Source organism: Anas acuta, chromosome 15 (assembly GCF_963932015.1).
Source record: "Anas acuta chromosome 15, bAnaAcu1.1, whole genome shotgun sequence".
In the NCBI taxonomy this organism is placed as follows: Eukaryota; Metazoa; Chordata; class Aves; order Anseriformes; family Anatidae; genus Anas; species Anas acuta.
The window spans coordinates 10008558-10029028 of NC_088993.1; the positions used below are offsets into that span (position 1 = coordinate 10008558).

The following is a 20471-nucleotide window of genomic DNA, read 5'->3' on the forward strand; positions in this document are numbered from 1 at the left end:
CCACAGCGAGCCCCAGTCCTGTGAGAGGACAAAAGCCAAAATCATCAGAAAGTATCGGAGCAATGAGATACAGAACGGGGTGAAGGGTAAAGAAAAGGGGCGAAGGGTAAAGAAATGGGCTTGTCTGGCCTGGGATAAGAAAAGTAGAGCAGATAGCAGCCTGTATTTGCATAAATAAGGATTTGGGGTAGGATGTGAGAAACTCGCTCTGTAGCGAAGAACACTTTCCAAACAGGTGGCACGGGTACCAGGGAAGCTTCTGAACTGGGTTCTGATCAACTAACACCAACGTCTGTCACACGGCGTCCCAGCTGGTTCTGAGCATCTCAGCTGCTCTTTTTGTCTGTGGCTTTGTGCTTGTGCCAGCCGCACACAAAGGAAAATCAGACGTGTACACACAGTCACACAAGTAACTGAACATCTTACATATCGGAAAATATTTTGATAAACGATGGCGTTTTTAAGATTCAAGATGAAGATAAAAACACAAAAGGAGCTGTTTCTGGAAGCCAGAACGTCAGCCTTCCTATCTCGGCGTGCTTGCTGGGATCCAGGCGCTTCCCCCACCCCAAGCGGCTGCCGTGCCCGAGGGCTGCGGGCTGCAGCGCCCCGGGGCGCGATGCGAGCCGCCCCCTGCCCTCCCCTGCGCGTCCCCGTCCCCGCCCGGCAGCCGCCGGGCCCTCGCTCCCCTCCCGCCCCGAGGGCAGGCGGCAGGCGCGGAGCACGCCGGGAGTTGTAGTGCCGGGGCGGGCGGCGGCCGGGAGGGGCAGCGGCTGAGGCGCGGTACCGGGCAGGCCGCGGCGGCGGGACCGGGACCGGAGGGGGCTCGGGGACGGAGGGAGGCAGAAACGGGCCGAGGGGGCGAAGCGCCGGCAGCGCCTCCTGAGGAAGCCGGGCTGTGGTGGGCGGTTTGTGTTCTCGGTGGCAGGGCTGGTCTGTGTTGCTGCAGGGAGACGGGAAGGGGGGGGGGGGGGGGGGTGAGGTGAGCTACCCTCCTGTCAGCCCTCCGAATATCGAGGCTGCTCGGGCCTTAATATGGGCTTAACGTTAGTATTATTTTAATTTAGCTGCATTTTCTCTTTTAAGCGGCCGATGAGGAGTAACTGGTCGTAATGGGAGGCCTTAAAGGTTTAGTCTTTGATGGAAATGTTTAAGGTTACCTTAACACACGTAACTGTGTATGTCTGGGTTACCTCAGTGCTTGTCTCATCAATGGGTCTGCGATTGAACATGGTTTTTCACTCATATATGTAGATCTTAAAAGCAAATTAGCTTTGCTGCTTTTCTTAATGGCAGGAAAAAGATTGAGTTACGTATCATTTGTTTCCCAGATACAGTGATACAGACATAAAAACTGAAATTCGTTGTGTTGTTGTTTTCCTTTCATGGCCTTGGAAGTACAGTAGCTTAATTTTATTGCTCTGTGCTGTTTAGTTAAATGAAAATGGAGGACTATGAAGTATTCTGTAAGAAGCATCTTACCAGAATCCAGGGAGAGGCGATAAAGACAGAAACCTCTTTCATTGTTCAGCACAAAAATATCTCCTTCATTCAGTTCCATGGAGTTCCTGTGCTTTCACCCCTGGTAAGGCTTCTCTTTCTTTTTCTGTCCTTCCCTGGTGTGTTATCTGTGCTTTGATATGTGTGTAGTGATGCTTCTGAAGGTACAGTTCTGTTTTAAGGTATTACCTGACCGCTGCTTAGTGTAGTCTAGGCATTCCTAGCTTTAATTTTACAAGGTAAAGGGGTAAGTTTTTTTTCAGTTGGTTGGTGTTTGTTTTTTTTTTTTTTTTCTGTTTGTTTGTTTCAATGACTGCTATCATTTCTTGATTCTTCATTTATTATTTTCACATGGAGAGTGAAAATATTTGTAGTGTTAAATAGATAAATGTTAGTGCTGGGCTTAACTCTAATGTTATATTGACATTCCAAATGTCAAATAATCTGTTTGTTTAAAACTGTCCAAAAATAATAATGTGACAGTGGGAATAGGAAATACTGAGGTTGTTAAAAAGCTTTTTAATTATACTTATTTTTCTCATATATTTGTACCTTCCTTCTATATATTTTACAGGGTCATTAGCTATGTTAAAGCTATTCTAAATTTAAACAGATCCAAGCAGAAAGCTGTTGGTAGTTTGTGTTGCAGTGATGGGAATTATGAATGGAGAGTATGTCTGACAATGATCTCCAAAAGTTGTGATGCAGATATACATTGGAGACTAGAAGAGTATATTGTAATATTTTTCATTTATAAATGGGTGCATTTTTGAATTTTCATGGAAGAAATGTATAATTTGGCTAGACACTGCTTAATTTTGAAGAACTTTATGAAACCACTTTTTGGAAATGAAATTTTGTAAATTTAGTTTTGACTTTTATCCAAACTACATATTCTAAAGTAGTAATTTAGAAGATTTTCTGATACAGGTTTTTGAAAGGATCCAGAAACTTGTTAGTTTACATTTCTGTTTGTCTGTCTCATTGTGAAATTCACCACTGGTTCAGAGGGCAAGTGCAAGCTAGTCCTTCACAGAGCTTAATAAATTGAGTGCAGGTAGGAAGGTTGGTCACAGGGCTGCCAAAAGCTCCCATCTCCATGGAAAACTGGGAAAGACCTGTCTTGCAATCTAAGTCCTGTGTCATTTGAAGTTGGCATTACAGCATGTAATGCTCATAAAAAATATATAAACTATCTTTTGAATTCATATTCATTAGTATGTATGCCAAAAAAGGCATTTAGTGCAACTGCATAAAAAAGTGTAATTGGTTAAAAAGAAATTGGCATTTAAAGTGGGTGCAAAATCTCAGCTTAGGTGTTGATTTTTTTTTCTTCTGTTCTTAGTTTCTGTCGTTTTAATTTATTTCTTTAATTCTGTATTGTAACTTGCATTTAGTGGTATAAACCATGTTTCTTACACTCTGTTTTGCAGCTGAACTTTGAAAAGAAAAAGGAAATAGAGCAGTATAAACAGAAAGCACTGGATCTAGAGACCTGGAGACAGAACTCCAAGAAAAGAGCTTTACTGAATCGTGTTCAGGAGATTCTAGAAAATGTTCAGGTAGTGTTCAAACCCTTTTTATAGCTTTAGAGGAAACATCTCCTTACATATGTTTTGAGAAAGGGCTGGGATTTAGGTATTCACTTGTGAAATTAATAGCAGTTAACTCTCAAGAACCAGCATTTGCTAGTATTTGTGCTGTGTGACCAAATGATTGATTATTTAGCAGTAGTCTCTACATTCATTGTAATGTATGGGATTTGCTCTTCACTGCTTGTTTTGGTGTATGCAAAAGGCAGACCACACTAACTGACTGACTGTTGCTTTTGTAACTCTCAAGCAACTAGATTATAAAACCAACCAAACAAAACTACTGTTGTTACAGCAACTGGCTTGCTTTATTTGCAAACCTGTGGTTTAATCAGAAAAATGTGTGTGTGTGTATGTATACAGCTTCATGATTACAAAGTAAAATTACCTTTGAAACAACTTGTAATTCAGTTGGGTGCTTTGTAATTTTACTGCAACTATTTTTTTTTCTTTGGTTCTTCAGTGATGAATTCAGTAGGGTTTTAACTGAAAAGAATATTAAATACATCTAATTAAGCAGTATTATTTGTTTTTGTTACATAGCTGTAATACAGCCTTTAAATTAACCTTTTGATTGAATGGGTACAGTTAATGCTGAGTGTGTTGAGTTACTAAGGTGGCAAACCTCTAAGTTACCAAGCTCGTAGTGTTTACTGGAGCATGCATGGCAACAGTCACCTGACTTGGGATTTGAAGAGCAGACCAGGAACTTGCATTCAGTACAAAACCCTTTTTTTTTTTTTTCCCCCCAAGGATGTTCCCTTGATAATTGAATTGCAACATGTAGGATAACCTGTATTTTAGTGTGGAAATCCTTTTAACCAAATGCTGGCTAGAAGTACCATGTAATTGTCACTTATATAAAAGAGAAGCTACATAATGCATGAAATGTAACTAAAGTTGTTTTTACAAGTACTTGAAAAGTTATATTTCAAGTCTCCGGATTAGTAAAGAAATGAAAAAAATATTTTATAGTTCTTCTATTATCTTTAGGAATTATTTTGATTTGTTCTTAGTTGTCTGTAGGTTAATCTATTTGATGTTGAATTCTTTCAATTGCATTTCTTATTTAATATGAACATGATTTCATATTTTAACAGGAATCTTGCAATACAATTTGAAGCCAAAAAATTATTTGAATGTATCCAAATTACTGAGTGAAGAAAAAAGCATCTTTACATTCAGATATTTTGTATCACTAAAAATTCTGAGTGGACTGCTATCCACATTTATATTTTAATTCCAGTAACCTTTTTCTCATTGCATGGAGTTCCATATTGTGAGTAATTTGAAGGAAATTTGCAATACTCAAACTGAAAATTTTTATAGGTTTTAAGGTCGCAGCATTCTCTTTTAAGTGCAGATGAAGTTTGCATTAATTTGAAAAATCAGAGATTTCATTCAAAATATGTGATATTTTTCAATTTTTATTTGCAGATCAGGAAGGGATCTATTGCAAGTGATGTGAACACGTGGGAGGGTGCGAATACGTGCCCTGCTTCAGACTCAAAAGCTTTGACTGACCTCACAGCTCCATCTGATGACAATTTACCATGTTCTCCTAAACAGCATGGTCCCACAGAGCTTGAAAAGACTCCAGAACTCGTGTCATCAGATACAGTGGAGCAAGTGACATCAAATGTGACAGAAGTAGTTCAAGCAGCAGAAGAGAATGTTTTTTCAAAGCAAAGCGAGAGTTGCTTCTCCAAAAACATACCTTGTCCAAGGGCTGCATCTCCTGACAGCACGCAGAGTAAGCTTGTGTCACATGCTTTGCAAAAGCAGGAGGTAGCAGCAGTGCCATCATCTGACAAGGAAGTCCAAGATCCGTACGCAATGAGCCTTCAGAACCTGCTGAAAAAATCCAGGGAGTACGTAGAGAAAGAGCAAACAAGGCGTAGCTCCAAAAGTAATTCAAAGAGGAGTATGAGTGAAAGTCATTCAGACAAAGAAAATGATGCGGTTAAAACACCTGATTCTGTGAAAGAGCGAGCAAAGCTTACAGGCAGAAATTCCACTGCTGTGCCGCTTGATAAGCCCAGTCTTAATAAATCAAATACCCTTCTCCAAGGTACCTCTGCTCATACCAGTAACACAAGTATGTCAACTTTATCCAGTTTTTCTAAAGTGGACATTCCTATGAGAGTTGGAACACCCCCACTGGTGGATTCAGATTCAGATGAAGAATTAAAAAATACTTCTGCGGTTGATCGTGACAGTAGCATTGTCAGGAGCCTCATGGGATCATATACCAAATTGCCAAGCCCAGAGCCAAGCATGAGTCCTAAAATGCACCGAAGGCGCCCAAGGCCTCTATCGATGGGACACATAGTTATCAATAATCCTGTGAATGCTTATGAATTGAGCCCTAAAGGCAAGGGGAGAGCGATGGATTTAATCATGCAAGATATTGCTGATAAAAATAATGTGTCTGAATCAGTGCCAAAGTTTATGGTGGACTTCTCTATGCTTTGCCCTAGCAGAGTTCCTGGTGTCATCAGGAATTCTGCAGCTCCCTGTGATGGGCTGGTGGTTGGCAAACTAAATCGACATTCCTTTGGGCCCTTGGAAAGCAAGGGGCCATTGTCTGCTACAGCGGAAGGACAGGTGGCCATGGACAGCAGGGGACCATATAAAGCAGAGACTGCTGCTACTACTGCAGCTCCAAAACTGAATGAGCCATTTGCCATCAGTCAGTCTACAGTAACACAGAAGCTCCTAGCGGTGCATGAAACCAAGCCATCTAGTTTGCTCGAAAATACTAAATGTAATTCTCCAGTAGAACTCAATAAATCTTACGATGTAGAAAACCCATCCCCGCTGCTAACACAAGGCAAGAATATGCGTCAGCAGATGGATACTCCAAGTGTTCCCCCAGCAAATGAGCAGTTTCTAGAAAATACCTTCGAAAAGGTAAAACGTAGGCTTGATTTGGACAATGACAGTTGCCAAAAAGAAAACAGTTCCTGTGGTGTAACAGTTGGAATGGAAGAACAAGAGAAGCAGTGGTTGCAAGAACAGAAATATTCTGTGGGATCAGTTTACATTACCAAGAACGCTGCCCCTGATTCAAGTATAGTAAAAGGTAAAAGATTCCTTAGTTTAGGGGTTTTCCTTCAACTTAGTTCTCAGTTTATAATTTTTTAGGAAAAAACAATGATAATGTTATAATGTAGTTGTTGGTGGTTCGAAGTATGTATATATACCAAAAGAATAAGTTTGATTATGTCAGTTACCTTTTTTCAGTAATTTCATTATTTCTCTGGCTTTTAATCTCATTATTTCTCTGGTTTTTAATTAATAATGAATTATGAAATTTAAATTGCTACCTGAGCCTTTCTTAACTGCTACAGAATGGAGTCATTGCTGATTTAGGAGTCGATTGGAGTCAAAAGTCTTATAACATCTGTTGGTAACAAATACTTGATTAAATAATTTATGAGGAAGGGCTGACTAAAACATTGTTTCTTAGTTTGGTGAATTCTGTGTTTATTCTCAAGGGTGTCATTTAACCACAAAAAATACTAAGTTCTCATCTGAATGTAGAATTTTGAACTTAGTTTTAATAAGAAAATAATATTCTATTAGACTTAAATAAGCCTACTGAAATACTCTGTGTAAATTAAAAGAAAATACCTTTTGAAAGGTAGGTTGCAAATTATTGTATAGGTATTTTCTTCCAGTTCAAGACTGTTACACTTGTGTGTGTCTCTACCACGTAAAGCCAAAATGGCTTAAGTATTTTAACTCAAGTGAATGTAGGTATACTCTTCTCAGAACTAGATTTTTTGCATCTGTGTTTTAATGTAGGTTCAGTTGGTGCCACGTGCTTATTCTGGAAATATTAACATGCAAATATTTTGAAGGACTGCACTAACTGATAAAGTTCTGTGTAATACATAGTGGCAGCTTCATATCAAGGTTCTTGCAATATAGGGGCTACTCGATGTGAAAGATGTCATGTTTTTTACCGATGGTGCAAATTACTTCTGTTAAAGCATTTATACCTGTGGCAAAGATCGCATATAAAATGTTTGATGCTTGATTTTTTGTATTGTATATATCTTCTCAGAAGAGATTTTAAAAACTAAAATGTTGGCCTTTGAAGAAATGAGGAAGAGGCTTGAAGAACAGCATGCACAACAACTGTCGATTCTGATAGCTGAGCAAGAGAGAGAACAGGAGAAACTGCAGAAGGTAAAGCAAAAAAAGAGGAAAAATTCCAAGCTGAAGTCATGTGTGTTGAAGTTTGTCAGGAAGCAATTGGTTTTAAAGTGTATATTCTGTTGCTTTGCAGTCTTAGAAAACCAGTCTTACAGTTGATTCTTTAATTCATAGGAACTGGAAGAACAGGAGAGGAAGCTGAAGGGAAAGAAGGTTGCTACAACAGAAATAGAAATTTCCAAAGTGAACATTAACAGTAGGATGGAGTTGGAGTGGAGAAAAAGCGAAAGTGGCTTACTGGAAAGTGTGCAGTCTCAGCTGGAGACAGTCCATAACACAAACTCAACCAGCATTGGTAAAACTTAGAATATAATTAAATATTGTGAGATGTTTTGCTCTGGGGTGCTTGACTGGACTGACTGCCTAATGTACTAGTAGAAACAGGGCTTCTGTTCACACCTTTTGTCAGCTGCTGCCTTCAACTGCTGACAGCATATGTAAAACAAATCTTCTTTTGCAAGTTTGGGTGGCAGTTTCAGCCATTCTTGTACTGTTCCACGTGTTGCATCTGCATAGAGTTGTTAAGGGAAATATTTGAGTAAGGCAAGTTAAAAGTAAATTGATCTGGTCAAGGATGAGGACATGAATTTGCGTCATGTCACGGAACGTTCATCCTGATGCACGTAGCTGTGGTCTAGTGCTCTTGTGTGGGAGGATTAGAAGGGCTCTACCAGGGGGGTCATGTCTGTAAGGATGTACAGCAGTAGTCAATGGCACGTCTTGCCTGTTCCAGTGTGTTATGAAATGTTTGTTCTTTTTTTTTCCATTGGTTTATCTAATTTTGCTCTGAAATGAATCAAATTTTCAGATTGCTTCTTGCCTGTAATTGACCTTGTAAACAAAGTTGCTACCTCTGAGCTGAGTTCTGCTTCTGGACTGTTTTAACGTGCACTTCTCAAACAGATGGAAAACTAATGTTTTAACAGGAGAAGAGCAAAGGAACTTTGAGAGTAAAATTTCTGAACTACATGATTATGATTATTTATTATTCATCTTTAGATGCCATGTTAGCAGCATGAAACACTTCAAAACTGCTTTTTTTGAGATGTTTTATGGATAAGATTTTGTGTAGCAACTTTAATATTATGTGAGTGGTCTTTTTTTTCGTGGTGTAGCATACAGATATTTTTTCTTCCAATATGGAAGTATTATAGTCCACAATGTGAATAAGAATAGCTAACAGCACTGGGAACCTCTCTGTTCTTTCCAAAAAGACTTCCTGACTGCAGCCTGAGTTAAAAGTTTGTGTGTGATTGAATTTTTTTTTCCTAATTAGTTATTTTTATGGAGTGCTGTCTTATGTTTTGTTCTTAAGTATAGTAGTTGCATCTGATCTTGTATATAGAGCTCTGTGTGTATTTGTATGCATAGTCATTACTTTATGGAAAGAAATCTGTGTGTTAAACTGTACACTCTGCTTTGCATGCAGGTTTTGCTCATACTACAACACCTAACACCTTCACTTCAACAAGTGAAACTTCATTCTACCTCTGGGGACCATCGGGTAGTGGAGTTATAAAAACCTCAGTATCTAGACCAAGTAACAGGATCAAAACTAGGTGGACTCAGGTAAGGAATTTTTTTTTTTATAAATTTAAAAGTCCTTTAGTTTTTGTAAGATGCTGTCAATTCTGTAATGGCTGTGTAGTAATAAATTTCACTGAAAAGTTTGGTATCTCTTCTTCTATTGACTTAAATTACATGGGACAACTGTATAGCATGTTTTTCTTGCTATTACTATATGCAAAATAATCATATGACAGTATATTGCTTCTGCTAAGTTAATACTGTGGTGGGTACTTCTGGCCTACCCACTAGCCAAAACTTTTTACACTTATCAACAGCTTGTTTCTTACTTCAAAACTTAAGTAACTGATGTTATTTGAGAAATAATTCTTAACTTCTGCTTTGTTTATTCAATGTTTAGAAAATGCTACTTTTCTTTTAAGGTTTTCAGTCCAGAGATACAAATGAAGTTCAGTAAAGTAACTGCTGTGGCAAAGGGATTTCTTACTCGTAGACTCCTGCAGACAGAAAAACTGAAACATCTTAAACAAACTGTAAAAGTAAGATCCACATTTTTAATTACATGGCTTCTCCTCCTGTTGAGTATGTTCTTTTTATCTTTCTTTCTTTCCTGTTGTCAATTGACAGTTGAAGTAATGCATTTCCTGCTTTCAGAAGAATTGAATAATATCTGCCATTTGAACACATTTAAGTGCTGCATTGCTTACTGTCATAAGGTCCAAGTAAAAGACAACCTGCACTACACAAAAAGTTTGTGATGATTCCTTGGTTGTGAAGGATTACGCTTGGTGCTTAATCTCATTTCCCCCTCTCCCCCAGGATACTATGGAGTTCATAAGGAATTTTCAGTCTGAAGCCCCATTAAAAAGAGGAAGTGTTTCAGCACAAGATGCATCCCTTCATGAAAGAGTAATGGCTCAGGTGACATAATTTAAACTTCCTTTTTCTTTCTTAGCTATTCTGCTTTTGTAAAAAGAAGTTGGTTGTTCATGTGTGGTAGTATAAATACATGAAACTTTCACAGTGGCTTTATTCAAAAGAAAAAGTTTAAACTCTGTGAAGAAAAGATTAGATTTTTCTGCTGACACATTAAGAGGGATTTCTAAATTACCTTTTAAAGCGTTTTGTCTAAACGGAGTTTGGTGATCATTTCCACAGGAAAGTTAACTATTTTATGAAATTTTTAACTATTCTTTCTAGCTGCGAGCTGCTCTGTATGACATCCATGACATATTTTTTACAATGGAGGCATCTGAAAGAATGAATATTCTGCGTCATGATCGTGAAGTTCGTAAAGAGAAAATGCTCAGGCAAATGGTGGGTTATAGTCACAACAATGCAAAATGCTTTTTCTTTTTTTTAGAGTTTAAATATGTTTTGCTTTTAAGAGACTCCTTTTTTGCTTTTAAGAGACTCTTTTTTTGCTTTTAAGAGACTCTTCCTGACAAAGTAAAAAGTTTACAATCTTAATTGTTAAATTGTGCTCGTGTAATTATTAAAAGTTAAAAATAATAATAAAAATCACTGCAGTAGGAGATACCTGTCTTGAAACTTTTAGTGCGTAGACATAACAAACAGTGAAAAACATGATGAAAGTGACAATGAGGTTTCAGACTTCAAGAATTTGTTATGCCACACAAGCCTTCTTAATCTGGTAGTATAAGGAAGATTCTTTGATTTTAAAGAAGATAAAAGTCTTGAATTTAGCCTGAACGTGAACTTTGTACTGAAAAGAGAGAAATTTAAAATATAGCAATATTTTTATTTGTTTGTAAAGTAGGGTCAGGTCAGATGAGGTTAAGCTCAACTAAAACATTATTGAGTGTTGCTGTTGGTTGTTTTTGCTTTTATAGGATAAAGTAAAGAGTCCAAGAGAGAGAGCAACGCTTTCAACAGCTACGCAGAAATCTCTGGATAGGAAAAAGTACATGAAGTATGTGCAGATCTCCCTTTGGTGGGTGGAGGGTGCAAGAGGATGGGTAGGAAGAGTAGGAAATAGTGAAAATAAGTTTTCTGGAGAAACAGATTCTTTGGAAACCAACATCTCTTCTAAGAAGAATGAATAAAAAAGCTTCAGGCATGTGGTGTATTACCACTTGTAGCAGTTCCGTCTTACTTCTGAGAGACTTCTTGCCCCTATGGGCAAAATGATTGTTCCAGGTTGTGCATTTACAGCGTATTTCAGTGGTGATCAAAACAACCTCTGTGCGCTCAATTTATGGTTGACTTCTGTAGGTTATTTTATCAAACTTTCCAAAGTGCCTAGCAAGAGAGATATTTGGTAGACTATCTCTGGCAAGGAGTATTTTTGGGATGGTGGCAGACATCTGTCTACTGTAAAACAGTGGACAGAATAGAAGTGTTATGCTCACTCATATGTAAAAAGTGATTATCTGTAGAACTATTGTGGCAGTATTACATGTAGATGTAGATTCTGTTGCTGGTTTTCTCTTGCTATTTATGTTTAAGACTTACATGATGATTTTGTGACTTAAATATGCTTCAATGCTGTTGTTTCTCTAGGGCTTCAGAGATGGGAATGCCAAGTAAAAAAATAATCATAAAACAAAAAAGTCCTGAAAGCCGGTGAGTGAAGATTACTCTTATTATAATGCTTCTAAAGAACTGTCTTATAATGTTAGATTCTTTGATCTTTGTTGCTTGTTTGTCATCAATCAGCTTGATTTTAGCCATTATTATGGCATTAATGAAATCAGATTTAGTGTGGTCTGAGAAAAGAGGTTATTACTTCTGAAGTTAGAAAATACATTTTTTTAATTTTCCTCAAAGTCGGTTCAGAAATTATTTGTTTATGGTTTTAACTCTTTATGTTCAGGTTCAAGGTTTCTCTCAGATACCCTATTAGTATCTCTTAAGCTTTACTTTTGTGTGTGTGTCTTTGCTTTAAATAGCTAGTGAAAGTAGTATTTTTACTATGGAATTTTAATTCTTGCCACTTTTGCCCACATGTCAGAGCCTGCTAGCCATTCTGAAACTTACTGCATGAAAGATGATGCATAATTCAGTATACCTTGTGAGATTTTATTTTATATTTTTTTAAGAGGGGAAAAAAAGCACTAATAGAAGTTTGTGTTTTAACAGAGTACTTCAACCAAATCAAGGACAGAATGCCCCAGTTCATAGATTGCTTTGCAGACAAGGGTAAGGACACAGCATGTTCTTGGCCTAACATTAAAAGTAAATGCAAAGTGCAAGAACACAGTAATTTCCAAGTAATATTTATACTTAATGGTGCAACTGTTGTTCAAAGGCAAAATAATTCTCACAGTACTTTGAGAGTGTTGAAGCTTTGTTTTACCTTGTACTGCAAGAAAATACTTAGTGTTATCATCCTCTTGTGTATTGTCTCCATTTACACCGTGTTTTGACATTTCTATTTGTAACATTCATTCCATGAAGCTTTGCTTCCACTTAATGAAATATATGTATTTTTAAATGTAGATTGTAATGCCACAGTATCTGAACTGAATCACTTTCTTGTACAGAGTTTTAAAATTATCTGGAGAGATGTTCTCTTATGTAATGTATCTTCTTAAGCCTTAATAATGTCGATAGGTGTTGTGCGCATAGAATCATCAAGGTTGGAAAAGACCTCCAGGATTGTCTGGAGGAGCCTATATGCGATGGCGTAAAAATGATTTAATGCCGAATAGTTTGATAGTGTCTTTATATTTTTGGATACGGTCTTTCAACATTGATGCAAGTGACTTATTAACTCTTTTATATTTAATTAGAACCCCTAAGACCTCAATGAAGGGGGTTGAGCAAAATAGAAAGAAGGCCTCAGAGAGCAGAGTGTCTAACAAGGCTGTTCCAGGTGTGTAGAAAATTGGTGCTTGGATTGTATAGTAAATAATTTACTAGTATCAAGAAAAAATAGATGGGGGATATATTGTTTTCCTGTTCTTGTGCACCTGCTTTGCTGTGTCTTAAATCTAACCTGTCTCTTCAGACATGCACTGGTAACTTAACCATCCACTGTAAAGTTCTGTAAATGTGGGGTATAGAATGTACAACATAGCTTATTTGATTTCATTTGCCAGATGCCCACCTATAAGTATTTTTTCCAAATATATTCACTGTAACTGTTTGAGAGGCTAATAGTCAAATTAGAGTTGGATCGATTGTGTCATTGCAGTTCTGTACCTGTGTAATTTGTCCTTTCGATAGGCTTTGTTTTGAAGACAGGACAGTTTCAGAAGACTTGCCAGTGGGCATTTATTCTCCATAGGCTGAGACTTAAGTTTCTACTGTAGCATCTTACAGAATGTGTGAGTCTTAATGAGGCAAAAATAATACTCCAGAAGTGGAGTATTCCTGAGCTTGCATACAGAGATAACTGGTTGGTTACCTTTTTAAGAAGGTTTGATAACAGTGCCAGACCTCTCTGTTTTCAGCCTGTTCAGGCATGAAGAGAATAAAACACTATGAAATATCTTTTGCAATTTCCATTTTTTAATCTGATTTCAAATTTCTTAAGTGACAAGCATTTATTTATCAACAGATGAGTTGGAGTTTTAAAAGCAGTTTAAGATCTTTATTACACTTTGCTCTCAAAGGAGAGTTCCACAAGTCAAGTATAAAACAATTAGGAACTTCTGGGCTCAAGAAGTCAAACTATAATGTGGCAGAATTTCAGCTCCTTCTCATGGTGTTCTGAAATAATAGTGTATTAAGTATCAAATCTTTCCTAGAAGGAAGTTTCTGCACTTACTGCTGACCTGGAGCAACACTATAGGGAGTACCTCTGTACTTTAGTGCAGAGTGCGCACTGTTCAAATGTTCTGTTTTCTCAGAAATGATTGTCCTTGTACTTTGTGAAGCCTAGATAAGTGTCTGTAGAAGGACATACACTAATAAGAAACCATGCATATACATCTGCATTTCATTTTGAAAGGAAATAAAGGGGATGGGGGGAGGAGCAAATGATGAGATCCCAAGCAAGGTTGGTTTGTTTTATTTTTCAGTTACCAATTCTGGCAGTGTTGTCACCACTACTGTGCAGCAAGGCAGTTACACAGTTGCACTCAAAATTAGCAAAGATTGTAAATAATCTCTCTGAAATAGAAAGAAGAATATTAAGCAAGCAATATAACTGTAGCAAGCAAAGGTAACCATATGGCAGTTACTATTTGCAAGTTTGATGAAACGATCAATAACCCTTCCAGTTACAAAATTACAGCAGTTGTAAAGAGTAGTAATGAAAGGATGGTGTCAGTATCAAGCTTAGCATTGATTTGGGATCTGGATGCTTCCCCAGTCTCATATAATTGATGTTTGGGGTTGTGCTGGGTCTGTCTAGGCTGGAGTCACCTTTCACTGCAGCAGCCCACACAGTGCTGTGCTCTACACTCATAGCTGGAACAGCACTGGTATCACTCCAGTGTTATGTCTATTGCTGCATAGTGCTGCCACAGCATCAGGGCTCCTTCCAAGCCCCCAAGAGCCAGCAGGCTGGGGGTGGGCAAGTGATGGGGAGGGGACATTGCCAGGGCAGTTGACCTAACCCAACCAAAGGGATATTCCATAACACCTGATGTCACACTCAGCAATAAAAGGGGGGGCTCTTGTGGGGGAAGGGGCTGTTCCTCCTGAACAACTGCTACGCATTTTGAGGCCCTGCTTCCCAGGATGTGGCCGAACACCGCTTGTTGATGGGAAGTAAAGAATAATTTTTTTTCCCTTCTCTCTGTGCTTCCGCACGGACTTATTGTTTCTTTTGTTTCTTTTTCTCCCCATTCCCTTTCCCTTTAATTAAACCTTTCTCATCTCAAACCTTGAGCTCTCTGTGCTGTATTTTCTCCCCCTTCCTCTTTGAGGAGAGGGAGAGTGAGAGAGCAGTTGTGGTGGAACTCGGCTGCCCACCCCAGTAAAACCACCACAGGGGTGTGATGATCTATCGCATTTTTTACATTTAAGTCTGACATCCATTTAAAACATTCTCTGTCACTCTCCAGCACTGGCACTGTGTGTTGCTCTGCTGAGTCCCCAGGTCTGTCTTAATTGCAGTTATCTAAGTTCTGACAGTTAGTACCAGGCAATGGAAGGAATCCTTTGGAATATATCTCTAAATTTCTCATTGCTGTTCTTTATTGCTACGTGTTGACTACCTGGAAAGCTGTGTAATGCCTCCTGTTGTGACCTTAGAACACGAAGTAGATGATTGTAACTAGTTGTTCCAGTTGTAACTGGAACTAGACAGCATACACAATATAACCTCAATTCAGTGTTTTAGACATCACATAATTTCCTGTGGTATTTAAAAGACCACGTGGAAGTATTGGTATTAAATAAGTTAGACTACTTATACTACATGTGTGGTATTCTGAAATTGAGGCATTCTGAAATTACTAGATGGGGAATGTTTGGCATGAAAGAAATCTGCATAACTTTGCATAATGAAGAATACCTTAAGTTGAATATTTTTAATGTGGTTTTCTGTATATAGGCATTAATTTGAATAGTGAAAGATTTGGCAATATGTTGAATATATTTGGTTTTAGTGAAGTAAGTTTCTTTTCAAGACAGATTCTTGAAAGTCAACTGTAGTAAGGCAACAAGTTTTGTCTGAGAGAGACCATAGAGAAACTATAATCTCAAGTCATTTTGAAAAGAAATGACGTACTTATATCTGTAACTATGCTAAGTCTGCAAACTCTTAACCCATAATATTTCTATTTTGTTTATTGTCCTCATTCATCCCTAACTCACAGTTAAATCCCTAATTCGCAGCTTGTTAGAGGGGCAAAAGGGAAGAAGGCTTAGTAGAATACAGATATCCCAGATGTCACTTAAGCATGTGAGAGAGAACTTCAGAAGAAGACAGTGACGTAGCCATCAAACTACTTTTTTTTTCCCTTCTTTTGACTGTTCTTTTAACTTCTGTCAACAAAGTGCTTTGTAGTTCCAATACCACTCTGATTGCTGTCTTTTTTCTAGCACAAAGATATTTTTCTTTAATAGGTGGTCTTAAATTTAGTTTTTGTTGTGTACTCCTTGAATCCAAAGGTCTGTACTAAAGAGAGAACCTAATCTATGAAGAGTCATCCTTTTGTTTGTTTTTGTTTTAATGGGGCAAAGATGCTCAGTCAGTAGCTTGCAAGATGTGCTAGGCAGGGAATTTACAGGGGGAGATTAGGCGGGGGGGAGAAAACTAACTTGAAATATGTCCACTTATTTCCTAATAGTAAAACATTAATAAAAGTGGGCTGATTCAAAACTATGTGCTTATTTTCTGTTTGTGAGATTTTTATATAACTTGGAGTGCACACAAGGAGAATTATGAGGGTAGTTTTCAGTCACTACTATAGCATTGTGCTTGTCAGCCTGGTTGTTTGTCATATGGGATCACAGGTGAGCTGAAGAATACAGCACAGGTGAGTGCTGGGCCAGCAAGAATGTCTTTCTGCATAGTGGGGAACAGTGTTCAGATGTCAGGGATCCTGCTGTGGTGAGGTCTCTGGGGGCATTTCCAAAGCTGCTTTGCACTGTGCTGAATGAAGCTCTTGGGCACCTGTGAGTAACCACTGTGACTCTGACAGAGTAACTGAGAATCCTAAAAAAAAAAAAAAAAAGACTGGCACTTCTTTGTCACATTTGTTTAATTGCCTGGTAACTGTTTCTTTTCCATGGCTGTCTTCCATTTTCTTCCATTTTCACTGCTCTGCACCATGTAATACAACTTTCACTGCTTTCACGTAAATGTTTGCTCACATTGCTGGACACTCTCAATAACTGCCTGAACCTAATGAATGCTGAATTGTGCTTCTTTTTAGCAGCCTGCAGTGCTAAACCCTTATCACTGGAAGATAATTGTGCTATGCATAGTGTAATATGGCTTTCTAAATATGTATATATTTAGAAATTTGTTACACGTGGAGAGATTTTTATTTTACTTTTTAATCCTAAACAGCTTTCTTTTTATTATAAGGGCTTTTTGCCTGATGAAGTTATTCATACTGCACTTTTAATCCTGGTTGTGTTTGTCAACATATGGAAACCTACAACTGTTCTCCTGAAAAGACAGTTCATTTGTATTAAGATTTGAGTATTCTCTGGCGCAAATATTATTTTTTTTAATAAGTTATTGAAGTTTCTTTATGCTTAACAGTAAAGTTGCTGCTGAGTTATAGTTATCTGATAGCTAATAACTGCATTAGGAGTGTGGCAGATGCAAAGTATTTAATTCAAGTCATGCAAAGTAATTTAAATCAACAATTCCTATAATATTTTACCAAAGAGGTTTTGGCTAGTGAAGGTGTGGTGAGTGCAAGATTTGGTCCTTTCCTCTGTGTAATGCATGTGTGGGATGTTGCAAAAAGACAATGCTATTGTTGTGGCAGCACGAGTGCATCTTGGTTTTGGCTGCTACTTCTTTGTGTCCCTTTCTCAGTTTTGGAGCTCTCTTTCTCAGTTTTAGCAAGAAGTTCTTCCCATTTGCAGCTGCTTTCACAGAAAGTTGGATCACAAGATGGGAAAGGAGCTTATCTGTGAGGAGAAGAAACTATCAGTGAAACTTTGCATTTTGCCTATGCCTTATACTTGCTTCCCTCTGGCTCATGCACACTTTTCTCCTGAACCTGAAAATTACCATCTCTGGGAGTTGCTATGCATTCAGAACAAATGCAACAGAAGAGAGATTTGTTTTTGTGTGTGAATGTCTGAGGAAGAGAGTTTAGGCCCACATTCCAAGAAACCATAATGAAGATAATTAGAAATACTAAGGTCAACTTAAACTATTAACTTCCTATGCTTTGCATTATTCTTGCTCTGTCACTACCTCTTTGTTTATTAATGTGGGAGGTGGGAAAAGAAAAGTTGTCTTAAATATTTGACTTTGTATAGTATTTTCTTAATTGATAATCTGTTTAAAAGTAGTACATGGAATAGTTAATCATATTTAATATGTCGTGATAATGTTACAAACAGACTTTTTAAAAATTTGCAAATTATAGTTGTACATTTTTATATTAGCAGAAAAAACAATGGAACAATTACTGGGGAAGGAAAAACTAGAATGTGTTGTTACTTTCAAGCCTACTAGTAGTTTTAGTAATCTGTTTTACTTACATGTTTGTAAGGCATTTCAAGTGTAACGTTATGAAAACTCATTTTCAAAGTAGGCACTGAACATATAATAATACTTTAAAATTTTGTCTTTTCAGCTATATTTGTTAGATAATCTTGTTGCAAAAAGCAGTAGTATCAACTGTGAAATGGTAATATTTCTACTTTGTTTTTAGGAGCATATGCAGGAAGAACCCAAAGAAAGAAGCCAAATGTTGTGACAATTTAAGACGACAGCACTCGCTGGGATAAACAGGCTATTTTTTAATGATGACATTCTCAGCACTGATTCAAGTATTTTATGCCCTAAATGTTTATGTATATTCAGAAATGATAAACCTGCTTTGTTTTTTTCCAGATGATGACATATTCATACAATCATATTTAAGTAATAAAGGGCTGCAAAGATCTAATACCGTGGAAAATTGCATGTTAAACTTATTAGATCTTCATACTACTGTGTACACATAAGATTCATAATGTTAAAGAAGACCATAGAGCAACATTAAGTTAATTCATGACTTAACACTCTGTAATTCTTGTATCTCTCATACAATTTTTGTATGACTTAAAATTGCAAGTTCTGTGTATGGTTGGCACCATAAATATGCATATATATTTTTAGTTTCATACCATAATGTTAAATCAGTTAAATAAGAAAAAAAAAAAATCTTAAAACTGAGCACTTTGGTCAGTGAATTTGTCAGCAGCCTTTCTGAATGGATTTGTGTAAATGCAATTACCTACCTTCATGTCTACTGAGTTTCACAGGTGTGGATCCAGATTAACTATTGGACAGACAGATGTACTTGCAATGACTGTACCGAAACTGCCCCTTTATACACATGGTAGATCAAACCATTGTGCTGGAAGTCCTATGATTTTTTTTTTTCCTTCCTGTCTGTGGCACTTTGTTACAGAAATAGTTTTAGCCGAGATTAAGAGAAGTATATGTTCAACAAAAACTTGAGATGGCAAGATTTTAATTGTTTTATTGTTTCAGACTTGCAGACAATTGTGTATAATAATGATTCATATGCCTTATGTTTTCTTTTTGACGACTGCAATTTTTCTGAGCAGTTTCTCTTGTACCATGATCTAACAGCCCTTGTGCTGAAATCATGTTTCCTGGTTTCAGGGGGGTAAAAACCTCTACCAAAACCCAAGAAAAACAGTCTCTCATTTAAGAAAATCTAATACTGACATATCATGTTCATATTTTGTCTTGGTTGTCATATTGATGGATATTATTCTTCAACATGAGGAGAGTGGAAGTCTCTAAGTTCTTTCTCTTAATGAACTGGTAATGGGATGTTAACATTAGAAACCAGAGGAAAAACTTGGCTACTTAAGTGTTTGCAGTGCTTACTTCTTTGCTCTTTTACTGTAGAACTAGGGAACTGATTACTTAAATGTGAAATGGGTTATATTTTGTTTTCTTCCTAGTATCAGTGCAGTGCAACCTTGGAGGCTTTGTAACATGCGGACACTGATAAAGGAGAAAAAAGACTGATAAATTTTGTTGGGTTAAACAATAACTTTAAAAAGGAGGATTAATAGTGAGATGAAGAGAGTTCTCTTCAGCAAGGGCAACAAACAAGTTGGCTTGCTTGTGGCACTAGTTGTGACCTCTATCAGTAAGTGTGTCCTCTGCAGCTAGTTACATTGTTTAAAAACAAATGTTTTGTACCAGGTGATACCAGATTGCTTATGTAGAAAAAGCAAAATACTTCCTAAATACTTTGAAGATGTCACTGCACAGTGGCTTTGTGCTGTAACTTTTATTTGAAAGCTTCAAGGGGTGCCTTCCCTAATGGTGCAAATGTAACAGTTTATACCAGTGGAGAACCTGCCTCCTTCATATAAATTCTCTGGCTCTTTAAAATTTCAGATGTAATCCAAAAAATGCCCGAGACAAGCTTCCGGCTTACTGAGTAGTCATCAAAATGCTGATTTGATTTCTTTTGTTTGGAAGCTCCAGAAATAGGAGTGGAAAACATCTCAAAGGGAAAAAAAAAAAAAAAAAAAGACAAGTGTAACCTGTGCCGCAGGTGGCAAAGCTTGCTGTTGATATATCAGAGCTAAGGACTGATGCTTTTAAAGGATGTTTTATATACTGTATTTATTATTAGCATAGTCAATATGTTGACATAAAGATAAGTTTAGTGTGTGAGTAAAAATGAATGCATACCTTCAGGTCAGGTTTCACTCCTGAGCCTCTTTTACTTTAAGCATGTTTCCAATGTGTGTAATAAGACCTTGTAGCACAACTTCGTTTGTTTTTAATGAACTTTCATGCGGCCTTTCTCTTGACAAGTGCCAGAATTTGTTTTTTGTATTTGATCTGTGTTTTTTATTTATACATACTTAATTTATCTGACTTTTTATTTTGTGTGCAACTGTAATATCATTACAGAAGTGTATTTATTTTTGTACTTTCATTTTCACCGGTCTTGCTTTTTACTTAAACATGTTGCACAATAAACCTGCAATCTTTCAAAAGATTGGGCTATTTGTTTGTTTGCCCCCTAATTGCACGAA

General features: G+C 37.3%; 1 protein-coding gene across 3 annotated transcripts; it reads left to right on the top strand.

Annotated features, from left to right (window-relative positions):
- The first annotated feature begins 769 nt into the window (after nucleotides 1–769).
- On the top strand, nucleotides 770–19963 carry CCP110 (centriolar coiled-coil protein 110). 3 transcript variants are annotated; one of them, XM_068698896.1, is made up of 15 exons: nucleotides 770–901; nucleotides 1435–1585; nucleotides 2934–3062; nucleotides 4530–6177; nucleotides 7165–7289; nucleotides 7431–7611; nucleotides 8746–8885; nucleotides 9266–9382; nucleotides 9663–9764; nucleotides 10044–10160; nucleotides 10697–10776; nucleotides 11367–11429; nucleotides 11946–12005; nucleotides 12599–12681; nucleotides 18107–19963. In XM_068698896.1, the coding sequence occupies exons 2-15, from the start codon at nucleotides 1439–1441 to the stop codon at nucleotides 18157–18159; spliced, it is 3045 nt and encodes a 1014-aa protein (XP_068554997.1). In that variant the 5' UTR covers nucleotides 770–901; nucleotides 1435–1438; the 3' UTR covers nucleotides 18160–19963. The 3 variants fall into 3 exon arrangements, with proteins under 3 accessions (XP_068554997.1, XP_068554999.1, XP_068554998.1); XM_068698897.1 differs by having other exon boundaries at nucleotides 779–908; XM_068698898.1 differs by lacking the exon at nucleotides 12599–12681.
- Nucleotides 19964–20471: the final 508 nt, after the last annotated feature.

What these genes read in the sequence shown, in the direction of transcription:
- CCP110 (XM_068698896.1), top strand. Translation starts at nt 1,439, where the DNA reads ATGAAAATGGAGGACTATGAAGTATTCTGTAAGAAGCATCTTACCAGA. An exon ending in AGATTGCTTTGCAGACAAGG is followed by an intron (nt 12,006 to 12,598) that starts GTAAGGACACAG and finishes ATATTTAATTAG; the next exon opens with AACCCCTAAGACCTCAATGA. An exon ending in GTCTAACAAGGCTGTTCCAG is followed by an intron (nt 12,682 to 18,106) that starts GTGTGTAGAAAA and finishes CTTTGTTTTTAG; the next exon opens with GAGCATATGCAGGAAGAACC.